This window comes from Galeopterus variegatus, unplaced genomic scaffold, assembly GCF_000696425.1.
Source record: "Galeopterus variegatus unplaced genomic scaffold, G_variegatus-3.0.2 Scaffold192, whole genome shotgun sequence".
In the NCBI taxonomy this organism is placed as follows: Eukaryota; Metazoa; Chordata; class Mammalia; order Dermoptera; family Cynocephalidae; genus Galeopterus; species Galeopterus variegatus.
The window spans coordinates 636284-656691 of NW_007726303.1; the positions used below are offsets into that span (position 1 = coordinate 636284).

Sequence of the window (20408 nt, forward strand, 5' to 3'; positions counted from 1 at the left end):
GCTTAAGGTTGTCTGATATCTCTCTCAGATTTTCTTCAATGCCTTTGATTCTTTTTTCTTTTTTTTTGTCTGCTTGTGTTATTTCAAACAGCCTATCTTCAAGTTCAGCGGTTCTCTCTTCAACTTCTGCAAGCCTGCTGGTTAAACTGTCTGTTGTGTTTTTTATTTCGCTGAATAAATTCTTCAGTTTTGCAATTTCTGCTATATTTTTTTCATAGCATTGATTTCCTTGTACATTTCTTCTTTCAGGTCCTGTTCTGCTACATTTTTTTTCAGGGCATTGATTTCCTTGTACATTTCTTCTTTCAGGTCCTGTATACTTTTCCTCGTTTCCTCATGATGTCTAGCTAGTTTTCTTGTCTCTCATTCAGTTTCCTTAGAATTATCACTTGAAATTCCTTGTCAGTCATTTCAAGGGCTTCTTGTTCTATAGGATCTAGAGCTTGAGAGTTATTACCCTTTGGTGGTGTACTTTCTTGATTTTTCATATCTCTGGTATCTTTCCTTTGAAGTTTATTCATTGTGGCAGGGGTTTCACAGTCCACAGGTTTGACACTATTGACTGACTAAGATGTTGCTGTGGTTGCCAATTTAGTATGGCTACTTCAATGACTGTCCAGTTGGCCACTAGTGCCTTGTGTGTGTGGTTGCCTCGGGTCTTTGGTCTCTCCGGGGAGCCATCTCTGGTCAGCTTGGACTCGGCTTGGCTGCTGGGTCACGGGGTGGTATCGCAGGGTGTGTGGTCTCTGCCGATCTTCCACCTCCCCTGCTGGACTTCTCCCCGTTCCGTGCGCTCTGGGCTGGGCTGCTGGGATGCGCCGAGGCACCGCAGAGCGTGTGGTCTCTGTGGAGCTTCCCCTTCCCCTGCTGGATGTCTCCCTGCTCTGTGCACGCTAAGCTGGGCTTGGGATGGAGCTGGGTGGCAGCGGTGAAGCTTACCTGCTCCTGGATCCTGTGGCGGCAGCCCCCCCACCGGGTTTGTGGTCTCTACTGAGCTTCTAGGCAAGAACAATTTAAAATGCACTCCTTTTAAATGTTCTTTGGAACAATAGTCCCTCAAAACTATTTGTGAGAAGAGGATTTCTTGACTCTTTTGTGTGGATGTGTGTGTATGTGAGTATAACCAATTCATTAAATGGGCTGGACTTGGTGTATAATCAAGAATAGCTTATTTTCTCTACCACTGTTCTTTGAACTCATTCCTATATGAAATCTCAGGCAGATTCTATAGCTATTTAGTTACTTTCAAATAATAACAAACAATTTTATTTCCAGCTATTATAAATTTATTCTCAATCAAAGCATGAATCGTATTTTCAATTCAGCGTTTCTTTCCTCCCACTCATTTTAGGCCTAACCCAGGCTCTGAAACTTGTAACATGTGGCAAAGGATGGAGGCATAGTCTCTTATTACCCTCTTGGCTCTTTCATATCTCCTCCCCCATTTACTCTTTCTTTTATATAATCTTATGGTTTGAGGTAGGAAGGAGGGGTGAGACGTAAAGGGGCAAAAAATCTTCTTTGTTAGTGGTATTTGTATCTATTTCTCTGTTAGATGTTGAATGGTGGCCTATGTCCAAATTCTGGCTCTTTTTCTCAAGGGGCATTTTTGTGGGTGTTTTGGGGAACATGGCTTCTTGCTACATCCCCCCTAATGGGAGCACTAACACTGAAGAGTTTGCAAAGCTCTCCGTATCAAAAACCATGGTATAATGATAGGCAGATGTTTTAGTATGGATGAATATGTTCTCTTTAGGAAGTGAAGGCCCTCCAGAAGGACCTATGTCTATCGCAAAGTAAGAAGACACCTTAGAATTGATGATATGTGCAAATACCTACAGGGCTTTAACTGTGGTAGTGCTTTTCACATTATTATTGTTTTTATCAGTACTCTGGTTATAAAGCTCCATATGTTTTTAGTAGTCAGTCCCAGTGTTTTTCTCCTAAGCTCACAGGTTTTAGTGTGTGATTTTTGGAGTACATGAGGTTTTTCAGGAAAGCATATGGTATTATAGTAGAAATTCTTGTTCTCACGTTTTGATCTCATTATGGTATCACATATTTGTGTTTATTTTAGATAATTTAGGATTATACTTTTAAGTAATTAAAATTTTTTAAGTTTTGAAAAAAATCTTTTTTGAATGTATTTTATACTTTTAAAAATAATATATTTTAGACTTTTCTTGATAACTTTGCCATCATTCTTCTATATATTAATTACCATATTGTATAGTAGTGGTACTTACAGGAACTATTGGAATGTGTAGACTTTCAATCTGCTATGTGTCACTACTAGTTATGACTTTGATTTCCTGTTGTTTTCCTGAGTATTAACCTATCAGCTGATTAGCTGTTATTTCTCATTGCTGTCAGTTTTGGCAGTACACTGAGTCCTTTATCTAGGACACAAAGCCTGAAGGAGATGTAGATTAAATGTCTTTAGCTTTACAGCACAGTTCACTGCAATCTGTTTTAGAATTAGGTCTCTGTTTTAGAATTGGTAGGTTTGTCACTTTAGGGTATGCCTCTGGCTGAGGTCTACTTAGAATATGATTTAAAACCTGCTTCTAGGGCTGGCCTGTGGCTCACTCGGGAGAGTGCGGTGCTGATAACACCAAGTCCCCGGGTTCGGATCCCACATAGGGATGGCCGGTTCGCTCACTGGCTGAGTGTGGTGCTGACAACACCAAGTCAAGGGTTAAGATCCCCTTACCGGTCATCTTTAAAAAACAAAAAACAAAAAAAAACCCCAAAAACCTGCTTCTAAAAGTTTGATCACCTCTAGAGCCTCTGATTTTCACAGAATCTTTGAGTATATACATACGTGCCCAGAAATGTATATAGTTCCTGAAGTGAAAAAAACAGGATACCACAAATGATCCATAACCCTTCCAGGGAGTTATCTAAAAGCAGTACACATTTTATAAAGTTTAATTTGAAAAACTTGCTTGTTGTTTGTAAGCACATCTTGGGATCACTTCTGTATTATGTTAAAGTTGTTACTACCTTGACTATGTCTCTTCTGAAATCCCAAAACCTTTATTGATCAAAATTGGTGACAAGTCAACATCATGTATCTCCTCATGTGATATACTGAGAAGGGTACAGCATTACTTCTGGGGTATTATTTTTTTTCTTTTAAAAAATGTATTTATTTTTTACAAATTAACAAATAAAAATCATATATACATATTTAGCATGTGTAGCATGATATTTTGAAACATTGTGGAATGGCTAAGTTGAGCTACTTAACATACCTTATCTCACATGCTTTTTTTTGTGGTGAGAACACTTAAAATCTACTCTTAGCAATTTTTTTTTTCTTAGCAATTTTCAAGAATATAATAAATTGTCACCATGTCGTACAATACTTCTGGAGTATTCATATCAAAAATGTCTAACCTGAATTTAGTTATAAGGAAATATCAGACAAACCCAGATTGGGATGTATTCCACAAAATAATTGGCCAAAACTCTTAAAAAATATCAAGGTCATGAAAAACAAAGACTGAGGAGCTATTTCTAATTAAAGGAGACTAAAGAGACAGAACAACTAAATGCACTGCCTGGTTGTAGATTGGATTAGAAAAAGGGCATTACGGGAACAAATTGGTGAAATTAGGATAAGGTGTGTAGATTAGATATAGTATTGTATATATATTTTTTTCCTTTTTGTCTTTTTTACTGACTGGTACGGGATCGCAACCCTCGGTGTCGCGCCCGTACTGGGGACCGGCAACAGGATCGCAACCCTCGGTGTTGCGCCCGCGCCACACTCAGCCAGTGAGCAGGAACCGGTCACCACATGGGATCCGAACCCTCGGCGGGAGTGCCGCCGCACTCCCAAGCGGTGCACTCTCCAGTGCGCCACCGGGCTGGCCCAGATATTGTATTAATCATATTTTTTGGATAGAGACTGGGATATCTGGAGGCTTGGCCAACCTTTTTGTTTAGTGCTTAGTACGTAAAGGCCAGAAAACACAGCTGGCATTCAGATTATTGTCTCCCATGTTTTGCCATTACCAGCAATCTGCAATGAATTACCTTGTGTGCATACATATTTTCATACTGTTGGAAATGTTTCTTCAGGGTAGATTCCTAGACATGGCATTTCAAAAGGTAAGTGCATATGTAGCTTTGTCAGAGATTCAAACTTGCCAGGATGAAGGATCATACCAAGTTGCATTGTCCCCAGCAACATGCAAGAAGGCCAGTTACCTCACAACCTTGCCAGCAGAATTCTGTAAGAATTTTTCATTTTCACCAGTTGGATAGGTGAGGAATTGTATCTTAATATGATTTTAATTTACATTTCTTTAATTGTGAGTGATGTTGAATATCCTTTTATACATTTCACAATCATTTTTTTATCTTTTAAGAAAGATCAGGTCTTTTCCTTATATTTCTGCTGGATTTTGGTCTTTTCACCCTTACTTTTTCTTTTTAAATTGATTAGAATTCTTAGCCCTTTATTTGATATGTATGTTACAAATGCTTTCGCACAATTTATCAGTTGTATTTTGACTTTTATTATTGTGTTTTTTTCCATACAGAATTTTTATTATTTTTCTATTGATAAATAGTGTCAGTAAGTATCAATTTGATTAATCTTTTTTTCTTTTGTCACTGAATGGAATCATAGTTGGAAAGCCTTTTCCTCTGCTAAGGTTAAAGAGGAATCCATACATGCTTTTTTTCTAGTTTTTTGTAAGTTTTCCATTAGATTCCTGGTGCATTTAGAATTAATTTTATGTATGGTATGACATCTGGATATAATTTTAGATTTTTCCACATGCCCAGGGTCCTTGGACAGGAGCTGAGGGCAGCCCCCTCTGCCCAGAAATGAGCAAGAAATAGAGTACGCCTGTAGTCCTAGGCAGGAGCTGAGGGTAGCATCCCCCACCCAGAAATAGGCAAGGAGCATGCTGAAAACACCACTTCCATGGGGTGGCCCACCACAGTCACCACCACAGCTATGGCTGTGGCAGAAGTGGCTTGACACCACAGCAATAGCCAGAGCTGCCATGCAGGCAGCCTGACAGATACACAATGGCAATAACACAAGGAGAATCACCAGTGGAGACCAGAAAAAGAAGAGGACGTCTCCTCAAAGCCCACTCCAGCATAATGGAAGAAGCAACTGCTCTACCATTTCCTGGCTTTATTTCTGATTTGTTATTTCTGTTTTCTCTCTTTTTTCTTGGTCAGTCTAGATAAACGTTTGCAAATTTTGTTGATCTTTTTAGAGAATCAAAAAAAAAAGACTATTGAGCAGTCTACAAAGTACCATTGATGTAAATATTTTACTTTACACAATTCTTTTAGGGTATAATAATCTTTATATATATTGTGTAACTCGTTAAATATGTAACCATTCACTTTCTTTGACAGACTTTGTTATGGGAGATTGAAATAAAGCTCAAAACTCATTTCTTATTATGATCTAGGTTTTTTTCCTTGCTTTGTTTCTGTTTATTTAAAAAAATTATTTATTATATTTTTGCACTCTAAGATGTTGTGGAGCAGTTGTGGGGGAGAAGGAGAGGGGTATGGGGAAGGGGTTAGGGTGGGAGGAGGAAGGAGCGAGAAGGGGCATGGTTGAGGCCCGTGGCACACCTCATTCTGGCAGGGGAGCCAAGGGAGCTTCCAGCAGTGGCTCCGTGCTAGCTGGGCTGGATATGGACTTCAGGGAGGCATGTGTGAGGCCCTCAGTGACTCCCCACCCCCAGGAACCCAGGGTGCTTCTGGCAGCAGCTCTGTGATCATCAGTGGGCTGGATGCAGATGTCAGGGTGTGGCTGAGGCCCTTGGCCCCCCACTGCCCCAGCTTGGGAGTACAGGGAGCTTCTGGCTATGTCTCAGTGGTTGTTGCTGGGCTGGATGCAGATGTGGGGGGGGGCAGGGAGGGACAGGGGGGTGTGGCTGAGGCCCTTGGGCCCTCCCTCCATCCTGGCTTGGAGGCCTGGGAGGTTTCAGGTCCTTCTAGGTTTCATAGGTGTTCTTTGGTGGTGTTAGACCTTTACTGGTTAATATCAGATCTTTGATCTGTGAGTTTTTTTTTTTTTTTTCTTTCTTTCAGTTCTATGTTTGATTATTTGCTATTCTCACCACTTAAACTCTGCACTGGAACTAATTTGTTGTCCTTTGGTTACTTCTAAAATGGGGAACCGTCTGTGAAAACCAGCACTTGAGCCCTGTGGTTCAGCTAAACTGCTGCTTTGCTGCTGATAATCTGGGGAGCCTTTTTGTGCAGCTCAGATTTTAATTGTTGACCCTGTAAGCACTTCTGGGTCTCGTGAGGTCTTATACACCTGGGTTGTGTGGAAACTGGTCTGGGCCTGAGTCTTTTCATCAAACTGCACTTCCTTCGGTTCTATATTCCTGACCAGTCTCCACTGAGTGGGCCTGTGCTGATTGGAGGGTAGATCAGCTGTGCATGCTGTGCCCCAGTGTTCTTCTGGTGGGCCTGTCTCCGCCACATGCCATGCTCCAAACACTTCCCATGGGACAGGCCATGCACTGGTCCCTTGTGATGACTCACTGACCTCTGACTGGTTCCTTTTTTCAGTTGTTGTGGCCCGTCACTCCTATGTGAGTCCATGGGAACCCTGTTAGTGGTCTTGCTGGCTTGGGGGCTACGAAGGCCCTCTTCTCCCCTGCTGCCTCCAAGCAACTTCATACGAAGGTTGAAGACTTTTGCCAGCTCTTGCTCTGTGTGCTCACCAGGGCCAGCCTTGAAGTGGTAGGGACTCGGAACGGTCAGAGCAGCCCTTTCTTTCTCTCATCGTGGCTTCTCCTGCCTTCATGAAGTCTGTGGGTCTTTCCTCATCCCCTGAGCTCTAGAGGCCCTGGCTTAGCAATAGTTGCTTTTTAATAATCACTTTGTTTCTTTTCTGCATCTCTTCTCTCATGACAGTTCTGAATTTCTAAATCAGATAGTTAAGAAAAATTTTATTTTCAAGAGTTCATCATAATACCTTTCTATATTATTAAATAAGAAAAAAAAGGCAAGTTTGTTATACCATGTTGGTAAAAGTTTGGGGAAATAGGTACTCTCTTTGCTGGTGAGGAAGAAAACTGATTCAGCCTCAGTGGAGGGCAATTTGACAGTTATCTATTAAAGTTAAAAATATATATATTCCTTAGTCCCCAGTTCGACTTCTAATAATTTATGGATATTTTCCATACCTGTGAAATGATATGTTTACAGGTAATTTGTAGTAATATTATTTGTATAAGATTAGAAACAACATAAATATCCGTCTGTAGTAGACTGTTTAAATAAATTCTGGAATCTTTTTTTTTTTTTTAAAGCCAGATATTACTCCTTTTATTTTCATTTTATTTTATTTTATTTTATTTTTCGTGACCAGTAAGGGGATCATAACCCTTGGCTTGGTGTTGCTCACACCGTGCTCAGCCAGTGAGCGCACCGGCCATGCCTATGTAGGATCCGAACCTGTGGCCTCGGCGCTACCAGCGCCGCACTCTCCTGAGTGAGCCATAGGGTCGGCCCAATTCTGGAATCTTCATACAAAGAAATACATTGCTATCGTAAAAAAAAAAAAAGTTTCTCATTTATTAAAAAGTTTCTTTGTCTCAGTGATTTGAGATGCCACCTTCATCATATGTTAAATATGTGTATGTACTCAGGTCCATTTCTGGACTCTCTGTTCTACTCTTCTTTTTGTCAATTCATGACCAGTACCATGCTCTTAATTATAAAGTCTTTAAAGTATGTTTTAATGTCTTGTAGGGCATGTTCCCCCTCATAGTTTTTCGGTATTTTCCTGGCAATTCTTGCATGTCTGTGCATATGACATTTACAGTGCTTTGTTGCTATTTTTATTGGGATGTACTAAAGTTTAATTTATGAAGAACTGACATCTTTATAATGTTGAGTCAGTCTATCTAAGGATAAGTGATATTTTTGCATTTGATTTAGTCTTTGTGTTGTTCAGGAGTTTTTACACTTGATCTTAGCCAAAGGGACATGAAACAATTCAGGAGTTTCTAAAAGTTATTCTTATACTAAATTTTGCACTTTCTTGTTAAATTTATTCCCATTTAATCTTTGTTGTTATTTTAATTGATGGTTCTCTTTTATTATGTCCTCTACATGGTTATGTGAGTACATTAAGCCTGTTAATTTGTGTGTATTTTTTATCCTGTTACTTTCTGAATTCTCTTATTGTTTGAATTACTTTTTGTTATTGATTCTCTAGGGTTTTCTAGGTATACTGTGATATCATCTGTAGATAGAGATGTTTTTCTTCTTCCTTATCAATTCTTATGCTTCTCATTGGTTTCTCTTGTCTAATTGAATTAGCTAATATTTGTAACAATGTTACAATGTTGAATAGCAGTAGAGATGGTGGGCATTTTTGCTTTGTGATCTTACTGTAGATGCCTCTAGTGTTACCCAGGAAGATGCTGGCTTCAGGGCTATGGATGTGTGTGTGTATGTGCTTTATAATTTTAAGAAAATGTTGATTAATTGTAATTTTCTTGAATTTTTAAAAATCAGGAATGGGTATTGAATCTTGTCAAAGGCTTTTCAGCATCTATAGAGATAATTATTGGAGTTTTCCCTCCCTTATCTCTATTAGCATAGTATATTAATAGATTTTCTAACATTGAATTAATCTTGTATTCCCCAAATAAATCTCACTCTCACTTGTTATTGTTGTATTACTTTTTACATGATGTTAGATTCTGTTTGCTAATATTTAATTTAGTATGCTTTTATATTGTTATTCATAAATAATATTGATCTATAGTTTTCTTGTCTTTTTTGGCACTGTCATTGTTCAGGTTTTGGTATCAATGGTTAGTGTCAGACTTGCTTCACAAAAAAGAATTAGGAAGTTTTCATTTTCAGTGCTCTGCAATAGTTTGTGGATTCTTGGGACTATATGGTTGAAAGTTTGGTATGATCACCCTATGAAACTTGACTGGTACCTTTTTATGGGGTTATTTTCTTGATTACTGTCTCTATTTTATTTTTTCAGAAATTGCTCTGTTTAAGTTTTATATGTCTAATTTTGGTAATCTGTATTTCCCTAGGAAATTATCCATTTCGTCTAGGTTTTCAAATATATTTTTGTAGAGGTCTAAATTAGTCTCTTAGGAATTTTAAATATTTCTTCTGTTTTAGTGACCATTCCATCCTTGTCATTTCTTATTTTATAAATTTCTAGTTTCTCATATGTATTTTATTGATCAGGTTAACTAATGATTTGTTTATTTTGTAAACTAAAAAATATTCAGGATTTTGTTTTATTAGTTAGGGCTACTCTTTAAAAAATAATCTACCTCATTTATTTCCTCTTTCAATTTTTGTTTATTTATTTAGGTTTTTGGGGTTTTTTTTTAAGTGGCTGGCCATTATGGGGATCCAAAGCCATGACCTTGATGTTACCAGCACCATGGTCTCCCAAGTGAGCTAACCAGCCAGCCCCTTTAGTTTTATTATTTCCTTTTTTGTGCTTTCTTTGGTTTTACTTTGTTGTGCTTTTTCTGTTTTTTCTCCCTTGAAATGAGAATTTAATTCATTTACTTCTATATTTTATTGATAAATAAAATGCTATGTGTTTTTGGTTTAATTGTATGAATTTAGTGCTATGAATTTTCCTATGATCTCTGCTTTAAATGTAACCCATACATTCTGGTATGTAGGGGTTGTATTTTTAGGAATTATGTGGTTAGCTGTTTCACCAACAATTGTTCAGTAGGAGAGTTTTTAAAAATGTCCAGGTGGAAGTGCTTTTTGTCTTTTTATTTGGTTAATAATTTCTGGTTTTATCGCATTGCAATTTAAGTGTTTTTTGTAACATTTCTACTTTGTGGCATTTACTGATGTTTTGTTTGTGACCTAATAAATGATCAATACAAACTAGATGTATTTACTATTATAAAGATATAACATTTGAAATACAATCATATAAAGTCTACCTTATTGCTTATGTTCATTAGGTTCTTTTTTTTACGTATCCCTCCTCTCCACCCTCCGTACAGACACAAACACACTTCTTCTGTCTTTTAGCAAGAGTGGTTTGTTAAAGTCTACTATTGTTTCTTCCCTTGTTCCTTTCTTTCCTCTCACTTATGGGTGAGGACATGGAGTATTTCTCTTTGTGGCTTTTTTCACTTAATGTGATTTTCTCCAAGCTCATCCATGTTGCTGCAAATGGCAAAATTTCATTCTTTTTTATGGCTGAGTAGTATTCCATTGTGTATATAGGACCACATTTTCCTTATCCAGTTGGCTGTTGATGGACATTTAGGTTGGTTCCATATCTTAGCTATTGTAAATAGAGCTGTGATGAAACAGACCACAGTAAAATGTTGAACTTTCAGAAAGGGAGAACAGGTCTGTAGTTACTAGAGTTTAGGAAGGGGGAAGAGGAGGGGAGTTACGGAGTAACTGGTTAAGGGACACAAAAAATAATTATTTGTAATGATGAACTTGCTAATAACATTGATTTGATCACATACTGTACATAAATACTGATAGCTCTGTACCCCATAAAAGTATATAACTATGTTTCAATTAAAAAAATTAATTTAAAAAGTGTATGAATTCTTAAAAAATAGTCTTCTATTGCTAATGTGCTTCTCTCTGTGTGTTCTTGTAATCTCCTATAATGTTTGCTTCATGAAAGTAGTTGTTATTTCATGTGTAAATATTCATTATTGTGGGCCGGCCCGGTGGCGCACTGCTATAGTGTGCCGCTTGGGAAGTGCGGTGGCGCTCCCGCCGAGGGTTCGGATCCCACATACAGACCGGCCGCTCACTGGCTGAGCGAGGTGCGGGGGCAACGCCGAGGGTTGCGATCCCGTTGCCGGTCCCGGTCCGGTACGGGCACGACACTGAGGGTTGCGATCCGTTGCCGGCCACGAAAAAAGACAAAAAGGAAAAAAAAAATTCATTATTGTGATAGTGGTTTTGAGCATTAACAGTATCCTTCTCTGTCATGTTTATGCTTTTTGGCTTGAATTGTATTTTGTCTGAAATCAGAATACCTCTTGAGCTTTCTTCGTGTTTTCCTTTGCCTGGGAATTCTTTTGTCCATCTCTTTATTTTTAGCCTTTTGAAATCACTTTAATTTAGATAAGTTTTTTGAGTACTACATTGAATTGTAGTTGAGTTTTACTTTTGAACTAAACTGAAAATCTTTTTCTTTTAATAGAGGACTTAATTCTATTCATGCTGATTGATATGATTGATATGTTTGCTATTAATTCTCTTAAATTATTTTATAATTTGTGTATTATGTGTATTATGTGATGTTCGCTATGTTTCTTTTTTACCTGTTGGGTACGCTTTGCTGTTTCATTTTTAAATTTATATAAAGGTGTGTATTTTTGTTCTAGTAATTTGTACTTTTCATTATCTGTTTCATCAAGATTTTAACTCCTACCTATTGCCTCAACAACAATCATTGAGCTTACTTTACTTTTTGCTTCTCATTTCTCCTTCCATTTTTAAAGTGCATTATTTTCTACTTTGTTCCAATATATAACATTTGTATATTAATTTTCCTCCCTTGTCCTTACTTTTGTGGAGGGTGTGGATGGAAGAGTAATGCAATTTGCCTTTTTACTTATCAAATTTTTTCATTTTTTTGTGGAGGGTGTGGATGGAAGAGTAATGCAATTTGCCTTTTTACTTATCAAATTTTTTCACCATCAGTCTTATTGCTGAAGTATTCCTAGACATCTCTTAATTAGATGAAACTCATCCTCTACTAGATTCCTTGAAGAGGGCTTATGGTACAGAGTTTCCCAAGTTCTTATATATTTAAAACTATTTTTCTATAACCTTAAGTGTTTGAAGCATAGCTTGGCTGGATATAAAGTTCTTGATTTACACTTTTTTTAAATTGAGTTTTTTGAAAATATTCATCCTTTGTTTCTTTGCCTTTTATGTAGTTTTTGAGAAGACTGATGGAAGTCAGATTCTTTTTTTTCAAATTGAAACATAATTGATTGTACCTGTTTGTGGGGTACAAAATTGACTATCAGTACTTGTATGCAGTATGTGATGGTTAGATCAGGATAGGTAGCTTATTCATCATTACAATACGTAATCGTTCTTTGTGTCTATTAACCAATATCTCATTCCCCCCTTCCCCAGGAGTATAATTCTTTTGTCCTTGTAAGTTATTTGATCTTTTTGTATATAGGCCTTAAGATTTTTTTCCATATCTTTGAAGTTTAATAGTTTTACTAGGCGTATTAATTATCTACTATATAACAAATTGCTTAAAAATAGTGGCTTAGAAACAATAGTAAATATATATTATTTCAAAGTTTCTTCAAGTAATGAATTTGGGAGCACCTTTGCTTATGGTTCTGGTTTGGGGTCTCCTGGGTTTGTTAGCTAGGACCATAGTCATCTGTGACTCATGTGCATGCTGGCAAGTTGGTGCTTGATGCCTTGTTTTGTTACACATGTGGACCTCTCCAACTATTTAATGATGGGTGGCTTCCCCAGAGTGAGTGATCCATGAGACAGCAAATTGGAAGCTGCAATGTCTTTTATGATCTATTCTCTTTTTTTTTTTTTTCCAGTTTTTTTAGGTGAGAGGCTAAATTGGTCCCTGTTACTCCATATTGGTTGTAAGCAGAAGTCTCTCAGCCATTATGTCTTCCATAATTTTTATGCCCCATCCTCTCTTCTCCTCTTCATACTTCAATTACATATGTGTTCGAACTTTTACAGTCTAGAATCTGTTATGTTACCCTGAAGAGCACTGATATCAGTCAGTTTGGCTGAACTCAAACTCCAAACTTTGTCTTCCTGTGGTAGGCAGTAGATCAAATCTCTGTTCAATTGTTGACTTTTAACTGGTTACTTGGAGTTTGCCCACACTTGCATAGTTTAAAAGTCAGCCAGGTATTTGGGGCAGAATTTATATGAAGAATTTGGGGTTTTTCTTCTCCATCTGTCTCATTTCTAGACTTCTTCAATTCTAACTCCTGTAGTTTACCCTGAGCTCTGTTCTGAATTCTGTCAGTCAACGAACTCCAGGTTTTTATCCAAATTTTTAACCAATCTACATGGCCCTGACTAGGGCCTGCCTTCAGGTGAAAAATGTGAGAATTCACCCACTGCTAAGTCTCAGTACCCAGTTTCTACTTTCTTTTGGTCACTCTTTAGTTCTTTTATATATTTTGTGCAGAATTTATATTGTGTTGGAGGATTTGTTTTCATGAAAGTTATATGACCCTCACTTTTTTTTTTTTTTTAGGTTTTTGCTTAAAGAATTTGTCTTAGTGTGAGGCCTTTCCTATTTTGCTATTTAAAAACTGCAGAATCACCCACCCCTTTCTCGTGCTTCATTTTTATATACGACTCTTATCATCAGTTAACACAGATATGCATTTTAAATATTTATTTTCTGAATTTCTCGACTAGAATGTAAGTGCCATGACAACAGATATATTTTTCTCTTGTTCATTGCTATTTCTTCTGTTCCTAGAACAGCTCAGATTGAATGTTTAAAAATATTTGTTGTATGAATGAATGAATGAATGAATGAATGAATTTCATTAATTTCTTTCTTTTCCTATCTCCCTTATAGCGTCCGGAGGGCAGTGGATGAGGAAGAGGAAGCAGTTGAAGAACGTCGGAATATGCGAACTATTTGGGTGACTGGCAGAAAAGGTTTAACAGAAAGGGAAGCAGCAGCCATTATAGTGGAAGAAGCCAAAATGATTCTGCAGCAGGACTTAGTTGAAATGGGAGTGCAATGGGATCCATATTCCTTTTTAAATTCTGGTACACATTCATTGACCAGCAGTGAGTCAGAAGTAAAGGAACATACATTTATACCCCAAACTAAGAGTTCTTATAAAAGAATAACATCAAAAAACAAAAGTAACACAATATTTAATGATTCTTATGTTAAGCACTCACCAAATATAGTGAAAGATTTAGATAAAAGTAGAGAGCATACAAATTCCTTTTATTATAAGTTCCAGAATGGGAATCAAGAACATCAGAAACATTCAGTTTTCAGAGGAAGAAAACGGGCTTCTTTGGACATAAATACAGGGAAGCCAGGAACCCCTCTGAATGAGAGAAAAACAAGTACTAAGAAAGTTGTTCGGACATTCTCATTTGAAAAAACAAAAAAAGCAGCTTTGAATTTCAGTTCAGAAAAGATGAACACAACTTTTCAATCTTGGAAACAGAGAAAGTGTCTAAAACAATCCAGGGACAGTAGCCCTCTGAAAGACTCTGGGATGTATGGAATTGATTTACAGGGACAGACTATGTCTAGTCCTATTCTTTGTGAAGACCCAATTTCCTTAGATGAGAAGAATATGGAATTTAGAAGTCCAGAGCCATTTGCTAAAAACGGATCTTTTTGTGCTGAGGGAAAAAACAAAACATCATTCCCGTTACAAATAGAACAAAGCTGTTCAAGGAACAGAACAATAACTAATGATATTCTTGTGGAACATTTTTACACAGGATCCCAGAGTAAAAATGTGACTTGTCAAGCCACTAGTGTGGTTAGTGAAAATGGAAGGGGATTAGCTGTTGTTGAAACAGAAAAAATAAATGAAGTGCTAAAACAAAATGATTCAAAAAACCAGAATGTTTATGTGGAACACCATGACATCCATCCAATGAACCAGTGCCTGGAAATTCAGTCTAATAAACAGACAACCACTTACACCAAACGAAAAAAAAAAATGGAGAGACAAATGCCCTGTGAGGCGGTCAGTAGATATATGAATGGAGAATCAAATGTTACTACTATCACATGTGAAAGTATAAAGTTTAATGCTGAGGAAAATAAACCAAATCATTTTCAGGCATTAGGAGATAATGTACACAGAACTGAAACGCCCAGTGGAATACTTCTATCAACTGGAACATTTGGTAAATTGGGAGGCCAGCATGAGAATTTTCTAAAAACCTCTAGAATACAAGAAATAAACAAAACTAAAAATCCTGTTTCTAACTTAGGTTTAGCCCTCTGTGATTTTGAAGATAGTTTCTACCTGGATACTCAATCAGAGAAAATAATACAACAGATGGCAACTGAAAATGCCAAAAAAGGAGCAAAGGACGTCAACCTGGCATCAGGGATAATGCGGAAGAACTTAGACAAACAGAACTTGATGAGCTCTTTTCAGAATGAGATTCACATTACTGTTCCTGGTAAACAGCATTCTGCAGGAGTGACTCATATAGGTCATTTGGACCTTAAGACTATGGATCCTATGAAACAAAACACTGATTCACTTGGGATTGATATCCTGACTCCAGAAAGCCCAGTGTTTTATTCTCCAATACTATTGGAGGAAAATGGCCCTTATTTTAAGGGGAATGAACTTTCTGTTACTGACTCCCAGTTAAATAGTTTTCTTCAAGGCTATCAAACACAAGAAACTATGAAATCAGTCGTACCTCTGGTTCCTCAAAAGAGAACTCCCACTGGTATAGAAGGAGAGTGTCTGCCAGTTCCTGAAACAAGTTTAAATATGAGTAATAGTTTACTGTTCGACAGTTTCAATGAAGACTGCCTAGTAAAAGAACAAACACCTGATGTACAAGTGAAAGACCCCCTTACTTCTGAAATAACATCAAATCATTTCAGTGATTCTTTGTGTCTACAAGAAGAGGGCCCAATTGAAAAATCAAATATAAATGAGAATCAAGATATTCAGCAGCAGTTGACTTGTTTCAATGATGAATCTACTGTATTTTCAGAAATGGGTTCTTTTCAGATGGTTGAAGCTTTGGATAATGTAGATATATTTCCTGTTCAAGAAAAGCATAATACCGTATCTCTTAAGGCATTAGAACTAAATGATCTAGTGATTGTAGGTAATGATCACTGCCAAGGAGAAGCAGTTGGAGGAGATCAAGATGAAAGAGCACAAAAATCCAAATTAACTGGGTCAAGGCAAAGTAATTCATTCATATGGTCAGGGGCATCATTTGATTTAAGTCCAGGACTGCAAAGGATTTTAGATAAAGTGTCAAGTCCTCTAGAAAATGAAAAGCTAAGATTAACTATAAACTTGTCTAGTTTGAAAGGAAAAAATACAAAGTTAAATGAGAGACAAGAAGTAATTTCAAATTTGGAGACAAATCAAGTGTGGGGAATTTCATTTTCCCCTAATGAAGTAGAAAGCAAGAAAGAGGCATTAGATAACAATACCAATCATGGTGAAACCTCATGCCTCTCGCCTTGTAAAGAAAGCTGCATAATTGATGATAATGGTCTCATTCCTCCTACACCCATTCCAGCATCTGCTTCTAAGCTGGCATTTCCAGAGATTCTTGGAACATCTATAAAATTTTGGAAAACCGGTAGTGTTTCACAACCTGGCAAAAGTTATTATGGCTCTCCTTCAGTTATTAAAATCCATGATATAAGTCCAGAGAGTAGAAATGGTTTCAAAGGTGACAGTCCTGTCAGAGATACAAGTTTTTCACTGCAGTTGTCACAGGATGGATTGCAGTTAACTCCAGCCTCATGCAGTTCAGAAAATATGGCCATAATTGATGTAGCAAGTGACCAAACTCTCTTTCAAACATTCATTAAGGAGTGGCAGTGCAAGAAGCGATTTTCCATTTCACTGGCTTGTGAAAAGATTAGAAGTTTGACATCTTCTAAAACTGCTACTATTGGTGGTAGGTTTAAACAAGGTAAGGATTTTTTTTTAATTTTAATTTTTTCACATTCATCTATAAACTAGTTATTGGACTAAGATGAGATTTAGATTTTTTTTTTGTCTTTTGTCTTTTTCCGTGTCCGGCAACGGATCGCAACCCTCAGTGTTGCCCCCGTACCGGACCGGGGACCGGCAACGGGATCGCAACCCTCGGTGTTGCTCCCGCGCCTCGCTCAGCCAGTGAGCGGGAACCGGTCTGTATGTGGGATCCGAACCCTCGGGCGGGAGCGCTGCCGCGCTTCCCAATCGGCGCACTATCCAGTGCGCCACCGGGCCGGCCCTGAGATTTAGATTTTTTGATATTGGATATTAAATGTAATCTGTTCAAAATTTATTAAGTATCTCCTGTGTGGATTTACATGTAAAACAGCCTTATTTATTCAGCACAGCTAGATTAATAATAGTTGCCCTCTAATATAAGAGGTGCATGCAATATATACTGTATTAGTTGGAATATAAGTTTATAAAAATTAAGGTAATATTTTGAATATGGATCAGACATTTATGGTATTTTAATGGGAAAATAGTTTTTATTAATCATCAGTGCTCATGAATTATTTCCTATTAAATTGTAATATCCTTGTTTGCTTATATAATCACAAAAGTACTTAGCAAGTAGGCACTATATTTTTCACAGTGTGCATGAGCTACATTCTCCAAGACTTATCGCAAGTAGAACTTAGACTTCCAGTGATAGTCATGAATTCTATACTGAAATGTTGATTCCAAAGCAGGGCTCTTCCAGGTTTTAAGAGAGTTGAACCTTTTGGTCAAATAATGCCATGTATATTCCTGTCTTACTGCACGAACCCTGGGTTCTGGATCATGGGGAATAGCTGTAGTCAGCTTGAAAACCTGTTGTGAAAATCAGAGGTGTGGTTAGATTTTTTTAATTTTTTATTTGTTTTTTATTTTATTTATTTATTTTTTAAAAAGATGACTGGTAAGGGGATCTTAACCCTTGACTTGGTGTTGTCAGCAACACCCTCTTGAAGTGAGCTAACTGGCCATCCCTATAATAGTGATCTGAACCCATGGCCTTGGTGTTATCAGCACCACACTCTACCAAGAGAGCCATGGGCCGGCCCTTAGATTTTTTTTTTTTTTTTTAAATCTCTGTGTTTATGAATGAATTATTTCATAAAGGTTTGAGTATTTGTGTGATTTTCAATTTATGGCACAGATGTGTTAATGATAAGTTTTATGTACTTTTAGTGTTGAATAACACTTCATTTTTCATTCAACAAACATAAAATTCAGCACATTTTCTGTATCAAACTCTATGCTAGAAGATAGAAGGATAAAAATGTTCACTTAAATTTAATAAATATATATTGAGTTCCTGTGTTCCAGTTATTTTCCAGGCATTGGGGATATAACTGTAAGTAAAACAGATTGGTTCTTGATCTTTGTAAAATTGTAGGTTCATTGTTTTAGAAAGAAAGTTGAGTCCAGGTATAAAAATCATACTTAATTCTTCCCTAAGGAATAAGAGTCTTGATTTTTCTGGAGTGTCTTAAGAATTGCTGAATTCACTACAAAGTTTTTGTAGTGTGTAAGTGGTCTTTATTTATAGAGTTATAGAAATTCAAAATGCAGTTTTTCTTATTTAATTAATACCCATTTTAGTCATTATTATAGGTCTATTTTAAGAAATCTTTGGTATATTTTTCATAATGATAATTACTTAATTGATAGGTAGCCTAGAAAAGTCTTATATACACCTAAAAATGATGTATATAATGATTCAAATGTGTATTTTAGGACTAGGGAATTTTTCATATCAGTTATAGTTTTTTTCTTATCATTTTTTTAACAATTTGTTTAATGGCTTTATTTTTAGAAATTTTTAACTATTTCACTCTTGATTCATGTAGTTAGCTCACCTCAAGAAACCCCTATTAGAGATGATGGATTTCCTGTTCGAGGCTGTGATGACATCTTGGTGGTTGGACTGGCAGTATGCTGGGGTGGAAGGGATGCCTATTACCTTTCATTGCAGAAGGAGCAAAAGCATTCTGGTAAGTAATCAGTATTTGGCTAAGTAACCATATAATTAATGTAATACCTATTAGGGTAGTGATCTGTTTTGTTGAGAATAATTTCCTGATATTTACTAGGATTTATTTTTAGATTTAAAGACTTTATTATTATTATTATTATTATTTTGGAGAGCAGCTAGTGTATACATTACTACATATATTAACTAGAATAAATGTTTTAAGAAGCACCTCTTATTCCTCCTGTCATATGAGGCTATGAATTCTATGTTTTCTTCTCTGAAGGAGCCAGTGGAGTCTCAAGGACTCCTTTGCCACCTTCGGGGTTTGCTTTTGAAGACTGGACCGTGGCAATTTCTTTCCAGTCTTTTTTCTTCCCATTGACTAGATCTGGAACTCATCTAGAAGCAATGTTGAGCTAGAGATTATAGTAGCTGAATCACACAGACTTTGGAGAAGTCTTTGGAATTGAAAGGATGTGATCTGTAAATACCTTGTGGTCTGATTATGGTTGTTGGATACCAGCTGATTGGTTGGTTCTGGACTGGAGCAGAATTAATAAGGAAACATTTTGAAAGATGCCATATAGTGTCTGTTCCTTAATAAACATGAAGTATTTTCAGTTGTTTTATAAGATAATATGTTGGGTGAACTACTACTTCTTTTATTTTGTTTATTTATTTGTTTTGGGGCAGCTGGCAGATACAGGGATTGAACCCCGGACCTTGATGTTATCAGTACCACGTTCTTACCAGCTGAGCTAACTGGCCAGCCATTCTTCTTTTATTTTTGATATAACATTATATGTTCATACTAAATGTCTCTTTAAAATTTATTTCAGAGTACATTTCTTATCTTTAACTTCCCATTCTGATGTTATTTTATTTTTAGAAGTCTTGTTATTTAGAATTTTCTTCCACCTAATTAAATGGAGCATAAGTCTTTATAAATCTTTTAGCCCAAATCAGAATTTTTTTTTTTTTTTCCTTTTTGTCTTTTTTTCATGTCCGGCAATGGATCGCAACCCTCAGTGTCGCACCTGCACCTCACTCAGCCAGTGAGCGGGAACTGGTCTGTATGCGGGATCCGAACCCTCGGCGGGAGCGCCACCACGCTCTCAAGCGGCGCACTGTAGCAGTGCGCCACTGGGCCGGCCCCCAAATCAGAATTTTTAGTTTATGAAACACTTTATCTACATAGCCAGTATGACCTGGATAAGGTCATGCTGGCTTAGTGGTGGTCACAGGGAACCACACCCTTAGGCTTCTGAGTCTTTTTCAGTCTTTCTACCAAGATTTCTGCTTCAAGTGAATGCATGTAATTTTTGCCTTAAGACTTTTTTGTTTTCTGGTTTTTTTTTAAAAAGAAATTAGTGCCAGTTTGGTCCCACCTTCTTTGGATCCAAGCTTGACTGTGGAAGACAGGATGTGGCACCTTCAATCCTGCTTGCAAGAGAAATCTGATAAAGAATGTTCTGTTATCATCTATGACTTCATCCAGAGCTATAAAATTCTTCTTCTGTCTTGTGGCATCTCCCTGGAGCAAAGTTATGAAGATCCTAAGGTTCTATGTCTTATTTAATTTTTATATACTTAAAAATATTTTTAGCGTTTTGGGTTAATTCTTAAATGATATGGTATTTATGTAGTTTCAATAATACAGCTTAAGTCTTTTAGAGCAGTCACTTTTTAATCCAGTAATCTCA

The 20408-nt window shown here is 36.9% G+C and overlaps 1 protein-coding gene across 1 annotated transcript in view; it reads left to right on the top strand.

Moving 5' to 3' along the window:
• POLQ (polymerase (DNA directed), theta) overlaps positions 1-20408 on the top strand; it is a 110718-nt gene that overhangs the window by 45511 nt on the left and 44799 nt on the right. Inside the window, exons 15-17 of the mRNA XM_008564934.1 lie at positions 13589-16677; positions 18581-18724; positions 20070-20266. Of these exons, the coding sequence (XP_008563156.1) occupies positions 13589-16677; positions 18581-18724; positions 20070-20266 (3430 nt within the window). The remainder of the gene's footprint in view (positions 1-13588; positions 16678-18580; positions 18725-20069; positions 20267-20408) is intronic.